Here is a 20,181-nt window from a genome sequence, read left to right on the forward strand (position 1 = left end):
CATCTACCTCACAACAACCTATCTACCTCACAACAACCTATCTACGTCACAACTACCTATCTACCTCACTGTTCGGTGTAGAATAACTTTTTTTTCATGAAATGGGAGCTAACGTGCTAATTAGCTTCTATTGAGCTCTTAGCAGAGTTCAGAGGAAAATGCTCCGATAACCGCGGATTATTTTATGTTTCTCAATATAACTCCGATAAGAACTATAATATATGTAACTCTGTATTTTACATGTCGGGGTGATGGTGAACATGGACCAGAGGAGATCTAGTCCTCACATTAATGAGGGTTGTTGTTTTTGTACTCCGGTGTAATGTTACAATCACCGACCCTCTCGGTTACATGTACCGGTACCGGTCCGGATAAACGAGCCCGACTACATGTGGAGGAGGCTGCAGAGAGCAGGTGGAGGAGAAGTTGGAGGAGGAGGAGGAGGAGGTGGAGGGACATCAGTAGAAGAGAAAGGCTTTCGGCTCGACCTGAGCAGGTTCAAAGTTTGAATTGACGTGATGTAATGAATTGACGTGATGTAATGAATTGACGTGTGATATAATGCAGCATTGTTCGTGCTTCCCCAACAACAAGCCGTGGATCACCAGTGACCTGAAAGTTCTTCTTAATCAGAAGAAAGCAGCCTTCAGGTCTGGGGACAGGGACGAGCTCAGGAGAGTGCAGCGCCACCTGAAGGAGAAGATGAGTGAGTGCAAGGACTCCTACAGGAGGAAGCTGGAGGCCAAACTCCAGCAGAACAACGTGAGGGAGGTGTGGACCGGTATGAAGGAGATTACTGGGTTCAAGGGGAGAGAGAGACAACCAGGGGGAACCTGGAGAGGAACAATCAGGGGGAACCTGGAGAGGAACAATGAGCTAAACTGTTTCTTCAACAGGTTTAGTTCACCACCCTCATCTGTCTCCTCCACACCTTACACCTCCCAAACACCTCTGCTGCCTCCCCCCCCTCCCCCCTCTGCCCCCCTCGATGAGCTGCACAGAGCCCTCAATCTCAAAGGGCTCTTCCTCCATCTACACCTTGACCCCCCCACACCCCCTTCACCCCACCCCCTTCACCCCCCTCTCTGTGACGACTGGCCAGGTTAGGAGACAGCTGGAGAGGCTCCACCAGCACAAGGCTGCAGGACCTGACAGCATCAGCCCCGGGGTCCTGAAGACCTGCGCCGTCCAGCTGGCTGAGGTCTTACAACACCTCTTCAACCTGAGCCTGAAGCAGGAGGACGTCCCGGTGCTGTGGAAGACGTCCTGCCTGGTTCCTGTCCCCAAGAAGACGACTCCATCTGGCCTCAACGACTACCGACCGGTTGCCCTCACATCTCATGTGATGAAGGTTCTGGAGAGGCTGATCTTGGCCCACCTCAGGCCGCTGGTGAAATCTTCTCTGGACCCTCTGCAATTTGCGTACCAGCCTCATGTGGGAGTGGACGACGCCATCATCTACCCGCTGCAACGAGCTCAGTCTCACCTGGATGGAACCGGTGAATCTGTGAGAATCACTTTCTTTGATTTCTCCAGTGCATTCAACACCATCCAACCACTGCTGCTGAGTGAGAAGCTGCGGGTGGTGGGGGTGGACACGTCCACCGTCTCCTGGATCACTGACTACCTGACAGGTAGACCACAGTTTGTCCGTCTGGGCAGTGTGCTGTCTGATACGGTGGTCAGTGGTACTGGAGCTCCTCAGGGAACTGTTCTGTCTCCTTCCTGTTCACCTTCTACACAACTGACTTCCAGAACAACTCAGAGTCAAGACATCTGCAGAAGTTCTCTGATGACTCTGCAGTGGTAGGATGTATAAGGGATGGACGGGAGGAGGAGTCAGTGGACGGTGTATAAGGGATGGACGGGAGGAGGAGTCAGTGGACGGTGTATAAGGGATGGACGGGAGGAGGAGTCAGTGGACGGTGAATAAGGGATGAACGGGAGGAGGAGTACAGGGCAGTAGTGGAGGACTTTGTGGAGTGGGCTGGTAGAAATCACCTCCTTCTGAACGTGGCCAAGACCAGAGAGATGGTGGTCGACTTCAGGAGGAAGACGACGGCTCCACAACCGCTGAGAGTTCTGGGAGAGGAGGTGGACATGGTGGAGGAGTACAAGTACCTGGTGTCTCCATGACAACAGACTGAACTGGAAGACCAACATCAACGCTGTCTACAAGAAGGGGATGAGTCGACTCTTTTTCTTGAGGAAACTTCGATCCTTCAATGTGTGCAGCAAGATGTTGGAGATGTTCTACCATCTGTTGTGGCCAGTGAACTGTACTTCGCTGTGGTCTGCTGGGGGAGCAGCATTGGAACTGGTGACACCAACAGACTTAACAAACTGGTTAAGAAGGCCGGCTCCATCATCGGCTACAAACTGGACAGTCTGGAAAAGGTGGTGGAGAGGAGGACGCTGAGGAAACTATTATCCATATTGGATAATCCTGACCACCCTCTCCACCTGCTGCAGGGACAGAGGAGGACGTTCTCCAAAAGACTCCTCCAGCTCCGCTGTCACAAGGACAGATACAGGAGATCATTCCTGATGGAGGAGATCATTCCTGATAGAGGAGATCATTCCAGATACAGGAGATCATTCCTGATAGAGGAGATCATTCCAGATACAGGAGATCATTCCAGATACAGGAGATCATTCCAGATACAGGAGATCATTCCAGATACAGGAGATCATTCCTGATAGAGGAGATCATTCCTGATAGAGGAGATCATTCCTGATGCAGGAGATCATTCCTGATGGAGGAGATCATTCCTGATAGAGGAGATCATTCCAGATACAGGAGATCATTCCTGATACAGGAGATCATTCCAGATACAGGAGATCATTCCAGATACAGGAGATCATTCCTGCCGACCGCAATAAGACTGTACAATAACTCACCTCTGGCAAAATCCATCACACAACAATAACATTGTTGTTTGTGTTTCTTGGTTGTTTGTATATAATATATATAGATATATACTGTACTGTATATACTGTGCATTTTATATTTTATATTTTTTACTGCTATTTTATTGCTTTTCTATTATTATCTTATTGCTTCTGTATGCTGCTGTAGCGAAAAAAATTTCCCCTCGGGGATTAATAAAGTAACTACCTACCATACCTAATGTTGCAGTCGTTACAGAACTAAATCAACTCCTCCTCTCTTATTATCTCCACTATTGTAATGCAGGTCATTAGAAGTAGTTGGAGACTCACTGTCTGCTGTCTCTGTTGTCCAGTTTGACTCCTGTGTTGCAGATCAGGGGGACAAGCTTCATTTATATGCATCTGTATGTTTCAGTCATTGGACAAATTAATTCTGATTCTATTGTTTTCCCAAAGCAGGCTGCTCCGTCCACCAGACAGACAGAGTACCAGTGGGACATCATGCATAAAGTCACCGAGAGGTTGAATGTCAGACGGACCGCTTGGTGGGGAAAAGAACTGCAGCCACAGGACTGTCCTACAGAACACTGAACACCTTCCAGCGAGGGGGCGGAGCTTCAGCTCCTTCAGGACACGCCCCCCAGTCTCAGAGCAGAGAAGACTGATGATTTTCTCACTATTTCAAAGCCTAATTTAACAAACTTGTCTATTTTTTTTCATTCAAATTTGGATGGGTAGTTAACAACCCATACTTCTGTGGTGTGATGAACTTAAAACTCATTTTCATTTCTACTTTACAGCATCTTTAAACATATGATATAGCATGAATCCACCGTATTGAGCGTTTCCTTTGAAAGACAGGGGATGAAGTCGTACCTTGGAAGCCTGAGCCCGCTGCAGCAGGGTCGACAGGGAGTGGGCTTTGGTGCTCTGAGGCTTGGCACTAGGGATCCTCACCACGGGCCGGGGGCTGTCCTCCATGACCTTGTCACTCACCGCTTTAATGTGAACCAGGAAGGAGCGGTACTTCCCTCCCGCCATGCCTGCAGCACAGAGACGAACCGTGACCCTCACAGCTTCATGGATGGTTCTGAATATCACCAACACCTCTGACTCACAGAGCTTACAGCTAATAAACACTGAGTACACACAGTCTGAGAGTAAGAACACAAACACATTCACAAGACGTGGATCTCACTGATCTGATTGGAAACCTGACGGTACTACGTCCCGCCCACCGATAGCTGTAATCTGACTGCACCACAGGCCTGTCAATCAAACAGACACGCCCCCAAAAACAGGTATTTTCTAATGAATGGGGGATTATTTTCAGATGGACCTCCAGAAAACTAATAAGAAGGAGTGACTTTAGCTAACAACACCGAGATAACTGATGGACACATTTTATTCACTTTGGATTTGATGAGAGAAGTTGAATGGGAGTCTATGGAGCCGGAGGCTTTTTGGAGCCGACCTCTAGTGGCACTCGCTGGTATTGCAGCTGAAGACACTTCTGGATCAGAACCATTTTACAGACCTGAAGCTACGAACTCTTTTATATCCAGTCTGTGGTTGTAACTCAGGTGAAGAGGGTGAATCCCATCAATGACAGGAGCAGAAAAGATCTTAAAGACATCAAACATTACACAAGGTACAGAGAAAAACCTCAGTCTGTCTATCCCAACACTTTTTTTATGGTTCCATTAACTTTAATGGAGAAAGTTGTGCTCTGTGACTTTTGTTCTGCAGGCTGAGGTTGTGTCACAAACACAACAGGAAGGACAGGTCTTAGCTGTGAACCTGCCTCAGGCTGGGGTGACTAACTTCAAATAGGTCCATCTCTTTTTTTAAAGCAACTCTCTGACTTTCATGAGTCTAGTTATGATTCAGAGAAACAATAGTAGAGCAGTCAACTGTTTGTGAAGCGTGCCTCTGGAAACATTACCTTTGACCAGCTTGGGGCTGGTGAGGCTGAGCATGCCAGCGTGGCCAGAGAGGTCCAGCCCACTGGCCAGCCACACGGGACCACACAGGATGTCCTCTTTGTGGTCCTCTAGGAATGGACACAACATGGAGCCTGCAGCAAACACATGACACCACTGGTTGACTCAGGACAGCACACTGAACACCACAGGAAACAGAGTACTGGTTCTAATGCACCACAGATGATAAACCTGAGACTGGGCATTAAAACATGAAGGCCTCTGAGCAGGTTAAATGTGCTGTTAATTATGTATTCATGTAACATTTAACATCAACTACTCCACACTAACAGTCGGATTCAAACAAATTTGTTTCCATCTCAGGTCAGAGTTTAGATTATGTGACCCACTGAGCACTGAGCTGTTGGTCATGCAGGGATAAAACCCTCCCACCCCTCCACCCCCCACCCCAAAATTAATAATAGTCAATCTTCATTACAAGAAACTGCAAAACGTGAAGGGGTCTGAAACCTTTCTGGAACAGCTGTTATTTTTTAAAATGACAGTTTTTTGCAGTACAAACAAGGTGTTCTGATCTCAGACTGAACCGGTTCCATGTTTCACCTGATGTCTCCTCGAGGTCCATGAACTGGATGTCCTCTGTGAAGTCGTGCAGCAGAGGCTGGCCGTTCCTCTCCCCGTTGGCATGGAGAACACTGGACAGAGGGAAGGAGATCTGTCTGTCCACCGCCGTCTCTGTAAAAGACACGGGGCAACATTCAGACAGTTTCCCTGCTCGTGTCACTTGTACCTGGTGAGACCCAAATACATTAGAGACGTTAAGGCCCTGCTGCAGCAGCGTTACAAACAGTGACCAGTCTACCAGCTGGTTAAAGGTGTGTAATAACACCGTCCTCACCGCTGACTTTGCCCAGACCAGGTGCTTTGTTCTTCAGTAACGTGACCTGGATCTGAGGAATGTTGACGATGTTGGCATTCATGACAAACTTGAAGTCCACGTGTCCCACCATGCAGGCCTTCGGCAGCACCAGCTCAAACACATGCTCATCCCAACTGGAGCTGCAGACACAACACAGGTCGTCATGGTGAAGCCTGGGACGCACCCTAAGGACTCTTCCTTGTGTAGAGAAGGCTTTACGTTGGTAAACCCAACGTAAAGCACTAACATGCAAGTGTACTAACATGTAAGTGTACGACACATAAATGTAGTACCTTTAAGTGTACTAACATGTAAGTCTCGTACCTTTAAGTGTACCAACATGTAAATGTAGTACCTTTAAGTGTACTAACATGTAAGTCTCGTACCTTTAAGTGTACTAACATGTAAATGTAGTACCTTTAAGTGTACTAACATGTAAGTCTCGTACCTTTAAGTGTACCAACATGTAAATGTAGTACCTTTAAGTGTACTAACATGTAAGTCTCGTACCTTTAAGTGTACTAACATGTAAGTGTCGTACCTTTAAGTGTACTAACATGTAAGTCTTGTACCTTTACGTGTACTAACATGTAAATGTAGTACCTTCACGTGTACTAACATGTAAATGTAGTACCTTTACATGTACTAACATGTAAATGTCCTGTCTTTAAAAGCAGGTACCTGTCACTTTGAAGCTTCCAGGTCCGGGTGTGCTGGGCTGCATCTCCATGGTGCTGTTGGTGAAGGTGCTGCGGGTGGCGGCGCTGCTGCTGCTCCTGCTGCACCTCCACCCAGCACGGCGGCACCGTGGCCGAGAAGCGGGGGGTCAACGTCTCGAAGCGTGTCAGCTCCACCAGGGACATCAGGCTCTCGGTGGTCAGCGGCTGATCCACCAGGAGGTCCACTCCTACACAAAGACCAGTTAGAGGACAAAGGTCCATATCTCCTGAACATTAGACCACGTGGCCTGATACTCCCAATGTAATGATGTGGCAGCTCTACCTGTGACCCCAGGGCTGGAGGGGTTGGAGGAGGGCTTGGCCCCTTCAAGCAGCAGTTCAGCCCCTTTAGAAAGGGGGCCATCAATAAACATGTCTCCATCATCTATATCGTCACACACACCTCCAATTTGAAGGAAATGAAGTTCTCCACCTTCAGACAAGAACACAAACAGAAGTCACATTGGTATAAAGAAATGATTGAACAGCAGGACCGAACATTAAACTCTCTGATGGAAGGAAAAGGAGGAGTTTATTTTTCCAAAGGGTAAATCCTTAATAGCAAATGATTGGAATTCAAACTGGTCAACAACAATAAATATCAAGAGAACAAATCTCTGACACTGGTATTAATCTGATGTTTAATTGTGCAGACACTGTCTGACTTAGAAGTGACGAAACGTTTCTCTAGGAGGTTTAGTACATCTTGACCCGTCTCATCTTGTATCATGTTTCAAGCTTCAGTGTTACAGAAGCATCTATCAACTTGTCTTCATAAGGTTTTCCATTTCAGAGATCTTTTTTGAAGCATAACAACAACATTTTCTTACCGTCAACACACCCTTTAAAAAACTTGCTGTGAAGTATGGTGTGTGTATGAAAGCCTGATGTATTGTACTCCTCTGTAAAGATACCTCAGATGTATGACATTAGCAATATAAATGGACAGGGTGTTGAGTTCAAAGAATAGTTGGTGATGGTTCAGACACTTTGGGGACAAGTAACAACAACATCCCTCTGAGGTGGCGGTAAAGACAGCAGACCCACCGCAGCAGTCAACAGTAATGCTGTCTGCAGGGAGGTTACTAAACACTCCACACTCACCTTTGGTGCAGGCACACAGGCGGTCGGTCCCAGAGCAGTAGGTAACCGAGACAAAGGGGTCCGTCTCCTCTGCTGACCCATCCTTTTTAGGTGGCTCCACCTTAGCCAGGACCTCCAACGTGGATAGGTCCAGTATCATAATATAGCCGGCCCGTGTGGTGACCACCAGGTGACCCAGGCCAGCCACCTCCACCTGTTTGCCCTCTTTGTAGCTGGAAGCGGAGTTAGAGGGACCGCTGCTAGTCGTGGCTGCTCCACATGCAGTCCCAGTTCCAGAGCCAGCTGAGCCCGACGGGCCCAGTCCAAGCCTGGACGAGCCCGTTTTGGGAGCCGAAGGAAGGGCCTCCTCCGGAGCCTCCTCGCTGTCGTCCTCCCTGCTGTCGAGCACATCCGGAGGAAGCAGTATGAGAGAGGTGATGGCGTCACACGGGTCCCAGATCTGCTGCACCTTGATGGGTTCCTTGTCCAAGGTGACGATACGGGTGGAGTAGTTGAGCTTGTAGAGGGCTAGATACCCCCCTCCGCTCCCCCCACTCGGGAACCTCTGCTGCTGCTGCTGCTGCTGGTCTCCTGGGGGAAGAATGAGGGGGGTCTGAGGCGGTGAGCCCCCTGGGTGATGGCCCTCCACCCCGTTGGCCACTGGGTGCAGAGGGTCTCCTTTGCGTTGGCTGCACAGGGCAGAGTGCAGGCGGTTGAGATTGTTGAGAGCCTCCACTTGGTTTGTAGCGCTCAGAGACTCGGAGCTGCAGGGCTGCAACCCCACTAAAAGGTGCACGCCGTCCCAGCAGGGCGTGATGGAGTCCACGTACAGATTCTCCTCCTCCAGCTGTTTGGGCAGCCTCAGGCACTGCACCAGTGCTCCGGGTCGCGGCGGGCTGGACACGGTCGCTGCAGCCAGCGTGCTCCATTTGTCCACGTGACCATCCAAACCTGCCAGATTGGTCGCCGCATCAGCAAACTGCTGGATGTAGGTGATGGGAGGATCCTGAAGAAGAAGCTGCTCGTGCGTGTCAAACTCCATCTCGATGATCTGCGGCACAGTGAAGCCCTCCTCGTGCAGCCCCTTGCTCATCAGGTTGTTCATCTGAGCAAACACCTGTCCAGAGGACTTGTCATCCACCTCTCTGATACTGTACAGCAGCAGCACGGGTATAGTCCTGCGCACAGCGGGCAGAGAAGAGGGGCTGGGAGGTTGGGAACCTGCCAGGTGAGAGAAGCCCTGCTCCTGCGCTGCAGTCTGGGGGTTGCAGGACTCTATCTCCATGGAGCCCTTTTCCTGTAGGGGCCCGGAGTGGAAGGGGTCGGGCCCCTGAGTCCTAAGTGGACCGTCTGTGGTCCTGCGTGCTGTAGTTGGGGCTGTGGGTGGGGGTCCAGCCATGGGGGTGCTGGATGCTGAGCGGTAGCTGAGCAGGCCTCCGGCCAGCAGGCAGGGGAAGGGAATGTTGTGGTGGTCAGGGACCTTGTCTTTTGTTTTGGCCTGGCTGTGGGCCTTGGTTTGGTTCAGTGAGGGGTTGGCACCCAGCTCCTCCAGGTCCTTCACCGTGTCCTCCAGCACACTGGCCACCACCTCCCACTGGAGCTTCTCCGGCTGCTGGAGCACGCTCAGTGCCGTCACCCCGAGGCTCAGATCCATGCTCTCCCACTGGGAGGGCTGGCCTGCACAACACGAGTGAGAAGAGGAGTGAAGTTTTCCTGTTCACACTACAACGTGACACCAGTGATGCTGGTGAACAGTGTTTCAGTCCGACACAGAGAGATACTATACATGCACACGTCTTCAGATTCTGTTCATGCGAATGTTAACAAAGAGGCACTAAATGTAGGACTCCATACCTGTGACTGATTCTGATCGGGAATGCTCGTCGCTGTCTGAATCCTCCAACTGGTCATCGCTGGAAGAGGGGGAGTTCAAAAACATGAGTAACCATGACAACTAAGTGGTTAAAACCTGACCCCCCCGACATAATATGCGAACAGAGTCAGGGAAATTTACCAGATGGAACAAATAACATACTCCTTGAGACTTTGAAAATAAATATTGAGTGAAAGATGGAGCCTGCCGTTATCATATGAACACAATGAAGTGGTCTGAATTCCACCTGGATCACCGTCTGACCAACGTCATGCTCCTCACTGCATACACTGATGTCACCACACCACTCCCTGAGCCTCGGTTTCCCTCTTTTGTTTATGTTTTCGTATGTTTGTTTTTTTGTTGTTGTTTTACATTTGATTCCTGTGTTGAATCTTTCTTGTATTCCAAGTATCAATATTTAAGCTGGAGAGAAATTTTGTATTCTGTTCTCTTTAATTATATTTTGTTGAATTGTGAGTGTGTATGTGTGTGCGTCTATATATATATATCTATGTATATCTATATATATACATCTATATATACATACATCTATATATAGATATATACATACACAGGCTCCTTCCTGATTTCTTATTTTTTTGCATGTTTGTCACTTAAATGTTTCAGATCATCAAACAAATTTAAATATTATTCAAAGATAACACAAGTAAACACAAAATGCGGTTTTTATTATGAAGGGAGAAAAACAATCCAAACCCACATGGCCCTGTGTGAAAAAGTGTTTCCCCCTAAACCTAATAACTGGTTGGACCACCCTCAGCAGCAACAACTGCAATCAAGCGTTTGCGATAACTTCCAATGAGTCTTTTCCAGCTGTGGAGGAATGTTGGCCCACTCATCTTTACAGAGTTGTTGTAATTCAGACACATTGGAGGGTTTTCCAGCACCGACCTCCTTTTTAAGGTCATGCCACAGCATCTCAATAGGATTCAGGTCAGGACTTTGACGAGGCCACTCCAAAGTCTTCATTTTGTTTTTCTTCATCCATTCAGAGGTGGACTTGCTGGTGTGTTTTGGATCATTGTCCTGCTGCAGAACCCAAGTTGGCTTCAGCTTGAGGTCACGAACAGATGGCCGGACGTTCTCCTTCAGGATGTTTTGGTAGACGGTAGAATTCATGGTTCCATTGATCACAGCAAGTCTTCCAGGTCCTGAAGCAGCAAAACAGCCCCAGACCATCACACTACCACCACCAGATTTTACTGTTGGTATGATGTTCTTCTTCTGAAATGCGGTGTTACTTTTACTCCAGATGTAACGGGACACACACCTTCCAAAAAGTTCAACTTTGGTCTCGTCAGTCCACAGAGTATTTTCCCAAAAGTCTCGGGGATCATCAAGATGTTTTCTGGTAAAAATGAGACGAGCCTTAATGTTGTTTTTGCTCAGCGGTGGTTTTGGTCTTGGAACTCTGCCATGCAGCCATTTCTGCCGAGTCTCTTTCTTCTGGTGGAGTCATGAACACTGACCTGAACTGAGGCAAGTGAGGCCTGCAGTTCTTTGGATGTTGTCGTGGGGTCTTTTGTGACCTCGGATGAGTCGTCGCTGCGCTCTCGGGGTAATTTTGGTCGGCCGGCCGCTCCTGGGAAGGTTCATCACTGTTCCATGTTTTCTCCATTTGTGGATAATGGTTCTCACTGTGGTTCTCTGGAGTCCCAAAGCTTTAGAAATGGCTTTAGAACCTTTTCCAGACTGATAGATCTCAATTACTTTCTTTCTCATTTGTTCCTGAATTTCTTTGGATCTCAGCATGATGTCTATCTTCTGAGGATCTTCTGGTCTACTTCACTTTGTCAGGCAGGTCCTATTGAAGTGATTTCTTGATTGAGAACAGGTGTGTCAGTAATCAGGCCTGGGTGTGGCTCGAGAAATTGAACTCAGGTGTGATAAACCAGTTAAGTTATGTTTTAACAGGAGGGGGCAAACACTTTTTCACACAGGGCCATGTGGGTTTGGATTGTTTTTATACCTTAATAATAAAAACCTTCATTTAAAAACTGCATTTTGTGTTTACTTGTTATCTTTGACTCATATTTAAATTTGTTTGATGATCTGAAACATTTAAGTGTGACAGACATGCAAAAAAATTGGAAATCAGAAAGGAGGCAAACACTTTTTCACACCACTGTATATATGTATATATATATATATATATATATATATATATAGTGGTGTGAAAATATATATACATAAATAAATATATATATATATATTTATATATATATATATATATATATATATATGTGTGTGTGTGTGTGTCACAGAGCGGAGCCCTGGAGGGACAGGTGAAATGAAGCTAGCACTACTCCAGCCTACGACTCATTATGTTAGAGTAAAAGCCAATAAGATGAATGGATCAGTGGACAGGCGTGAAGCTCCAATGGCTGCAGCTCAGGTCTCAATATATCTGTGTTTTAAGAACACTCAATCTGAAAGTGCACCCCCAACAAGCTGATGAGAATGGGCTTTGGTCCATGGTGGAAGGACCGGTATCAGTACGGTGAGCTGCACATGTAAACCAGGTGTGGAGAATGTTGCAGCGGCCGGGTCGTTCAGCTGGTGTCGGTGTGCAGGTCACCTGTCTCCCTCTAGCTTGGGTAGGTCGGAGCAGGACGATGTCTCCTCCAACCAGGCCAGCGTTGGTCTCCGGGACCCCGTCAGCGCCTGCTGGCCCTGCTCACCGCTGCACACGATCAGCTGCCTCAGGATGGCCGGGTCGTACGGGTTGATGTCGAACTTCAGGTGCACCTGCTCGGCACACAATCACACACTTTTTGATGGACACCTTTGAAACGGGACACGGATCCCAGCTCGATGCTCTCACGGCTCAGCGCTCTGACCTTCATCATTTTGGAGACGTCCCAGATGACAATCTTGCCCCTCCTGGTGGCGGCGGCCAGGAACTGCGGGCAGCTGCCGAAGCCGTAGCAGGAGATCTTGTCTGAACTGTCGGGGCTGTTGGGGAACTGGGCGGGGCTGGTCGCTAGAGTGACGGACAGCGGGACGTTCTGCGTGTGCTCGCCCTTCACAAACGGACAGTTGGGAGAATGCCGCTCGTGCTCGGACCTGGAGACCAGCGGAGAAACGTTGGGACTCCAGATACGTGAGGAAGGACATCATTAAAGCAGCTGAATCAGCACTCACCAGGGCTCATCGGTCGGCTCCCAACACACCAGACACACGCTGCAGGTGAAACACATCGCTCGGTCGTCCCCTGTGGAGGCGGGCTGGAGACAGGCAGGCAGGCAGGCAGGCAGGCAGGCAGGCAGGCAGGCAGGCAGGCAGGCAGACAGACAGACAGGCAGGCAGACAGACAGACAGATGCTGGTCAACAGGGCTTTGAAGCACTAACAGTGATTTTCCCTCCAGTCCAACATTTGTTCAGAACCCCAAGTGTGAACAGTAGTTAGGGATGAATATCCAAATCGATTCCAATACCAATACTTAGCAATTCTCTAATCAATACAAAAATAAAAGGCATAACAAAAAAAGATTCAACGATTACTTTGTCAAAAATTCTGGCAAAAATACTAAGTTAGATTTCTTATTGATTTAATACTCTAATGACACTCTTCTTACAGGAGAAACATCATGTACTGTATGAAGTTAAAATGGTGTGAACAGCTTTGACAGTCAGATGAGCTCATCCTCTCTGGATCATCTGGTCTGGACCTGAGACAGGTGTAGAGACAGAACCCACCTGATGGTAGAACCCTGCCTGGGCCATGGGATCGGGCTGAGCCCACCTGTAGCCGGCATGTGGCCACGATGTGAACGTCTCCCTCCTGTTGGCCTCACTGTACATCAGAGACCTGCAGAGAGAGAACAACACCTTCAGAGACATCAGTGGGCTCCCCCCAGGTGGGACCACGTACCTGTACCTGCTCCGTAGAGCACCGTGGAGACATCTTCATATAGCACAGGTCCCTCACCTGTCCACAGAGCGCCCAGGACCCACCCCCAGCTCCGGCCTGGCGCTAGACAAGAGGTAGGAGAGCCGGTCCATGATGGAGGAGGCCACAGACAAGGCAGCTACGTTCTGGTTAATCTTCTTCAGCTCGTTGACGATGGCACCGGCCACCAGCTTCAGCACATGGTGGGGGAGGTGGAAGGTCACGGTCGCCCACTGAGACACAGGACACAACAAACAGGGACACATCACCGTCTGGGGAGGAGAGGGCTCAGTTTAACAGGCAAGGAGGTGGACTGCAGTCAGTCAGTCAGTCAGACAGACAGAGACACACACACACACACACACACACACACACACACACACAGTGGCCCGGGGCAATTTCACTGGAAACGGGTAAAACCATAGCGAAGGCTGCCCCTGGGTCTCAGTGAGTAGAAACACGTCAGAGGTGACAGCAGTCTGAATGCTGCATGAAGTTGTTTCCTGGAACCACGTGGAGCCAGACGACAGACCAGCCCGTTGTTCAGCTCTAAGGTTGGACATTTTCACGGTTTGAACTGAAGGGTTTTATCTGGGTCTTATATCCAGTCCCGTAGAAACCAGAACACAGAAGACCATCTGGAGAGACACCACGTACATACAACGATGTATAAGAAGCCTGAGTCTGATGAAGTTTGAGTTAACAACAACTCACAACTCTTCTGGTTCATTTTCAACCCTGAGAAGAATGAAACCTTTTCTGAAACCCACATGGAGCCAGGAGAGGCTGAACCCAGCGGCCATGCTGCCAGGGAAGCAGCTGCTGACTGAGATGACTGACAGGAGGGCAGAAGTCATGTTCCATGGGTCCAGTGGGTCCAGTGGTCCAGCAGCTCATCTTCAGGCAACAATAGTGTGCTATGTTGTTTTTGGATTTTCTTTTTGGGCTTAGCTGAAGTCCAGCTTCAGCTTGTTTGTTTGTTTGTTTGTTTGTCTGTCCGTCACTCCGCCCCCCCCCCCCCCCTCCTCCTTGTGAAAAAGAAAAATTAGATTTTTTTTCAGCACTAGCTGATAAGAGTCATCATCATCATGTTCAGCCATTGTCAATCCACTGCAAGACGAAGGCCTCAGCATGGAGTTTCCACAACTTCCTGTCCCTTGCGAAATTATACCAGTTGGCAGTGCCCCAGTAGTGTTGGATTTCATCTCTCCTGTAATCACTTCCTGTGATAATAATCATGCTGCACATCACAGAAATATTTTACTTCTAATGTTTCTTTATATATTTATTGAACTTCGAGAACCATCAGGGGGCTAAAAGCTCCTAAAAGCTGCTAAAAGGTCCTAAAAGCTCCTAAAAGCTGCTAAAAGGTCCTAAAAGGTCCTAAAAGCTGCGTATGTTTCCAGAACAGACCGTCTGTGACTGGAATATAGAAACAAGGACTACATCAGCTGTCAAAATAAGAGCTTTAGATGCTGTTTAATTCATGTTCATTCAACACATAGACCTGCTGGATGAAACAAACAAAGAGACGTCTCTGACAACTGGACGTGTGGAGAAAACTCATTTAACATCCAGTAATATGGAATCACTTCCTCTGATCACAAACATTTAATCATCATTTTAATGTGAAGAACACATTTCCCACAAACCCCGTCACTTCCTGTTTCTCCTCTTGTTCCTGTTTCTATGGTGAAGAGAGTTTTATTTGATGATGAAAACAGCAGCAGAGACTTTCTGGTTGGAAATGAGAAGTTATTATTGGTAATAAAATTAGTTCTCAGTTGATGACATTTTTGGCAGAAAAATCGCAGGGATTTAAAAAAAAAAAAAGGCTCCTGCAAATATTGCGGCATTTCCTTGAATTTGCGTTAATTATTGCAGTCGCAAGATTTCCTGGAGGAACTGCGTAATCATCCCTGTTGTGTTGTTTCTGTACGCACCATTAGAATCCCGTAAAGAGGGTCAGATACTGGATACTGAACTCCTGAATGGTCCTGGATTGTGAACCATTTCTTTTGGTTTCCCTCACATCGTCCTCTCCACATCATCAAACACCGGTCGGGACTCTCAGCTGTCACCGATGGCCAAATTCAAATCTCTAATAAATCACGATGCACAGCACAAACAGCCGACGTGTCTCCACACAGGCTGGACGAGGAAGTGAAGCGCTCCCACTCACCTTGGCCACCTTGTGATTGGCTGCTGTCTCGTGTGAGGTATTCTTCAGGCCTTCTTTGAGCTGGGTGATGAAGAGTTCAAAGCCCTCTGTGTTGGACACGTCAATCTTTTCCTGACAGGCAGACAGCATCTGCTGGGCCTGAACACACACATACACATTTATAGATGAGTTTTTAATGTGCAAATATTCACACAGCTGTGTCATAAAGCTGAGATGATTCCCTGGGTTGTCCTGGTTTTTATAACATTAGGAACCTGTGCAGGCAGCTCACTATGTTGCAGCAACACATTACCTGGATGTTCATATGGTGCCGATGGCAGGATGACTGATGCTCAGCCTATCAGCATGATCACAGGTTACTGGCAGCAACTTAGTTATCCCATTTATTCACAGTTCACTGAGTTTGGACTCATGAAGTAAGCAAAAAGTTCTGATAACAACGTTTTCCATTCTGTCAGCTGGAGCTGCTCCACCAGCCCTGAAGGAGCACTCTCTGAGGTGGGTTCCATCTGATGAACATGAGGCCGCCCAGGTGGGGTCAGTGTGTCTGTGGGAGTTAAAGCTACATCCACACAGGACCCGTCCGGCTGCATTGTTTCACCCCTACAGTCAATTTAAAACAGTTTTCATTCTCGTCCAGAGCACTTTTTTTTAAATTTGATAAACTAAATAACCAATCAATGAATGGAGAAAATAAACAGCAGTTTAATCCATGATGAAAATAATCATTCCTTCCAGTTGGATACAAATTAGCTCCGCTTTTTATGTTCATGCACTTTATTTGTGTTTTTACACATACTGCCATAAAAATATGTAAGAATTAAATCCCATTTCTTTGTACATTAGGGGGCAGTAGTGAGTCAGCCTGGCCTTGGTGTTACACTGACATCTGTCCCCCTTCAGATTCTGTGACTGACAGTGTTGGTGAGGAGTGAGGAGAAGAATGAGGGGACAGATTTCAGTGTAACACCAGCTCTCAGAGTTTCTGCAGTTTGGTAGAATTGACATGTTCCTGTCCTGCTGTTAGTTGGTGCTCGTTTTGTTTGGGACCATTGAAGCCTGTAGTTTATGTGACATCCTGGCTGGAGCAAGAAAACAGCCAAACCATGTCATGACTGCTTTTACACTACGTGATGTGTTTCTTTGACTGTTCAGCGGCCTGCAGAGGTTTCACTCCTTCACTGTCTCTCCAGCGCTTTCCAGGCCTTCAGGGGAGGTCACAAAATCTGTTTCTAATATCTGGAGCCTGAACTTCAACAGGTCTGCACATGCAGCAACACAGTCACACATCAGTCACACATGACAGATGTTTGCTCTCAGCAGCCCTGAGACGGGAACAGAAGAACGGCCTCTTGGCTTCTGTATTCAGGTGAATTTTTCAGGTGAAGCACTGAAAGTGTTTGAGGAATCAGCGGCAGAATAAGAGCTGCAGAGCGTGGTCACAGTCCTGAGCTTCAAACAGGACAGTAAAAACATGTACTCAAATTTAATATAGCTCATTTTAGACATATCAGGAATTCCCTAACAGTTGAGGCCTCAAATACACATTTGAATGCAATGATTTTTTTCTTGTTTTTCTTTTTGCACATATCATGCTGGTGCCAAGCGGACCGGACCGTCTTAAAACCCATCAGAACCACACGAACAGGCCCTGAAGGTCCTGGATAGGAACCGCCACTTTATCATCACTGCGAAATACTGACTAAATATAAAATATGAAATTTTGATAACTCCATTTTATATTCAAATGTCCAGTTAGTGCATAAAACTCGTAATAATGCTGCTCCTCCTCCTGTGAGGAGCTTCGTTCTGCTGCCACTGGAGACTGAAGCGCTGCTTTTCCTTTTAAAGACATTCATTAATGGAAGAAACTACCCGTTAACTTAAAAACTTCTCCTGCCAAGTTAAAAAAACTGATTTTAAATGACCAGACTTGTCAGCACTGATTTTAAATTTGACAACCTGTCTTTACAAATGTTGTATGTATGTAATATTCTGATGTTCTTTGTTAAGTGTTAGTCGATATGTAGTAGAAGGTTGTATTATTGTTTTTTCATACTTTACTAGGGACCACAGATGGAAATGAGCTAGTAGCTAAATCAGGTGCAGAGATTCTCCTCTGTGAGATTCATGCTGCCTACTGGAAATAAACTGAAACTGAAGGGAGTCCTGCAGTCGTCATATTGACATCTGATACGGTGGTCGGTGGTACTGGAGCTCCTCAGGGAACTGTTCTGTCTCCTTCCTGTTCACCTTCTACACCACTGACTTCCAGTACAACTCAGAGTCAAGACATCTGCAGAAGTTCTCTGATGACTCTGCAGTGGTCGGATGTATAAGGGATGGACGGGAGGAGGAGTCAGTGGACGGTGTATAAGGGATGGACGGGAGGAGGAGTCAGTGGACGGTGTATAAGGGATGGACGGGAGGAGGAGTCAGTGGACGGTGTATAAGGGATGGACGGGAGGAGGAGTCAGTGGACGGTGTATAAGGGATGGACGGGAGGAGGAGTCAGTGGACGGTGTATAAGGGATGGACGGGAGGAGGAGTCAGTGGACGGTGTATAAGGGATGGACGGGAGGAGGAGTCAGTGGACGGTGTATAAGGGATGGACGGGAGGAGGAGTCAGTGGTCGGTGTATAAGGGATGGACGGGAGGAGGAGTCAGTGGACGGTGTATAAGGGATGGACGGGAGGAGGAGTCAGTGGACGGTGTATAAGGGATGGACGGGAGGAGGAGTCAGTGGTCGGTGTATAAGGGATGGATGGGAGGAGGAGTCAGTGGTCGGTGTATAAGGGATGGACGGGAGGAGGAGTCAGTGGACGGTGTATAAGGGATGGACAGGAGGAGTACAGGGGGGTAGTGGAGGACTTTGTGGAGTGGGCTGGTAGAAATCACCTCCTCCTGAACGTGGCCAAGACCAGAGAGATGGTGGTCGACTTCAGGAGGAAGACGACGGCTCCACAACCGCTGAGAGTTCTGGGAGAGGAGGTGGACATGGTGGAGGAGTACAAGTACCTGGTGTCTCCATGACAACAGACTGAACTGGAAGACCAACATCAACGCTGTCTACAAGAAGGGGATGAGTCGACTCTTTTTCTTGAGGAAACTTCGATCCTTCAATGTGTGCAGCAAGATGTTGGAGATGTTCTACCATCTGTTGTGGCCAGTGAACTGTACTTCTAGTAGTCTGCTGAGGGGGAAAAGGGGGGAGGGGAGGGCAGCATTGGAGCCGGAGACACCAACAGACTTAACAAACTGGTTAAGAAGGCCGGCTCCATCATTGGCTACAAACTGGATAGTCTGGAAAAGGTGGTGGAGAGGAAGACGCTGAACAAACTATTATCCATATTGGATAATCCTGACCACCCTCTCCATCTGCTGCAGGGACAGAGGAGGACGTTCTCCAAAAGACTCCTCCAGCTGCTGTCACAAGGACAGATACAGGAGATCATTCCAGATACAGGAGATCATTCCAGATACAGGAGATCATTCCAGATACAGGAGATCATTCCAGATACAGGAGATCATTCCTGATACAGGAGATCATTCCAGATACAGGAGATCATTCCTGATACAGGAGATCATTCCAGATCCAGGAGATCATTCCAGATACAGGAGATCATTCCAGATACAGGAGATCATTCCAGATACAGGAGATCATTCCAGATACAGGAGATCATTCCTGCCCACTGCAATAAGACTGTACAATAACTCACCTCTGGCAAAATCCATCACAGTACAATTACACTGTTGACTGTGTTTCTTGGTTTGTTTGTATATATATATATATATATATATATATACATATATATATATATATATATATATATATATATATATATATATATATATATATATATACATATATATATATGTTGACTGTGTTCTTGGTTTGTTGTATATAATATATATAGATATATAATGTACTGTATAAACTGTGCATTTTATATTATATATTTTATATTTATATTTCTTACTGCTATTTACTGCTATTTTGTTGCTTTTCTATTATTATATTCTATTCTAGTATTTTATTCTATTATTTCTATTATTATCTTATTGCTTCTGTATGCTGCTGTAGTGAAAAAATTTCCCCTCGGGGATTAATAAAGTAAATACCTACCTACCTACATACCTAAAGGTAGTGTGGTCATACAAATGCAAATAAGACTGCAGGCACACTCACACTGTCTGGGGGGTGGTGGGATTAGATGGATATGTCTCTGAAAAACTGAAGCAAACTCTCATGAAGACTGATTTTTCAATTGCATTAAATAAATCCTGTAAACTTCTTTATTTAGTGGTGATAGCAGTGAATTTAAGATACGCTGAAATGGACACATGGGGGGTCTCGATGTCTCGATGAAGGGTGAGCTCGTCTGATGGTGAGGGTAAGGGATGGACGGGAGGAGGAGTCAGTGGACGGTGTATAAGGGATGGACGGGAGGAGGAGTCAGTGGACGGTGTATAAGGGATGGACGGGAGGAGGAGTCAGTGGTCGGTGTATAAGGGATGGACGGGAGGAGGAGTCAGTGGACGGTGTATAAGGGATGGACGGGAGGAGGAGTCAGTGGACGGTGTATAAGGGATGGACGGGAGGAGGAGTCAGTGGTCGGTGTATAAGGGATGGACGGGAGGAGGAGTCAGTGG

At 47.3% G+C, this 20,181-nt stretch overlaps 1 protein-coding gene across 7 annotated transcripts in view; it reads right to left on the bottom strand.

Moving 5' to 3' along the window:
* birc6 (baculoviral IAP repeat containing 6) overlaps window positions 1–20,181 on the bottom strand; it is a 102,341-nt gene that overhangs the window by 74,951 nt on the left and 7,209 nt on the right. For 6 of the 7 annotated variants that reach the window (XM_069141871.1, XM_069141870.1, XM_069141875.1 and 3 more), the window contains exons 3-16: window positions 15,529–15,666; window positions 13,386–13,579; window positions 13,154–13,265; window positions 12,598–12,680; window positions 12,294–12,519; window positions 12,032–12,201; window positions 9,411–9,469; window positions 7,578–9,233; window positions 6,757–6,906; window positions 6,436–6,661; window positions 5,734–5,894; window positions 5,439–5,570; window positions 4,838–4,969; window positions 3,769–3,935 (exon numbers count right to left, since the gene is read on the bottom strand). In XM_069141871.1, coding sequence (XP_068997972.1) covers window positions 3,769–3,935; window positions 4,838–4,969; window positions 5,439–5,570; window positions 5,734–5,894; window positions 6,436–6,661; window positions 6,757–6,906; window positions 7,578–9,233; window positions 9,411–9,469; window positions 12,032–12,201; window positions 12,294–12,519; window positions 12,598–12,680; window positions 13,154–13,265; window positions 13,386–13,579; window positions 15,529–15,666 — 3,606 coding nt within the window. The remainder of the gene's footprint in view (window positions 1–3,768; window positions 3,936–4,837; window positions 4,970–5,438; window positions 5,571–5,733; window positions 5,895–6,435; window positions 6,662–6,756; window positions 6,907–7,577; window positions 9,234–9,410; window positions 9,470–12,031; window positions 12,202–12,293; window positions 12,520–12,597; window positions 12,681–13,153; window positions 13,266–13,385; window positions 13,580–15,528; window positions 15,667–20,181) is intronic. The other variant, XM_069141874.1, reaches the window with a different exon arrangement.

The sequence above is a fragment of the Embiotoca jacksoni genome, unplaced genomic scaffold, assembly GCF_022577435.1.
Source record: "Embiotoca jacksoni isolate LCO1_2020_lvr unplaced genomic scaffold, fEmbJac1.0.p SCAF_92, whole genome shotgun sequence".
Lineage (NCBI taxonomy): Eukaryota > Metazoa > Chordata > Actinopteri > Embiotocidae > Embiotoca > Embiotoca jacksoni.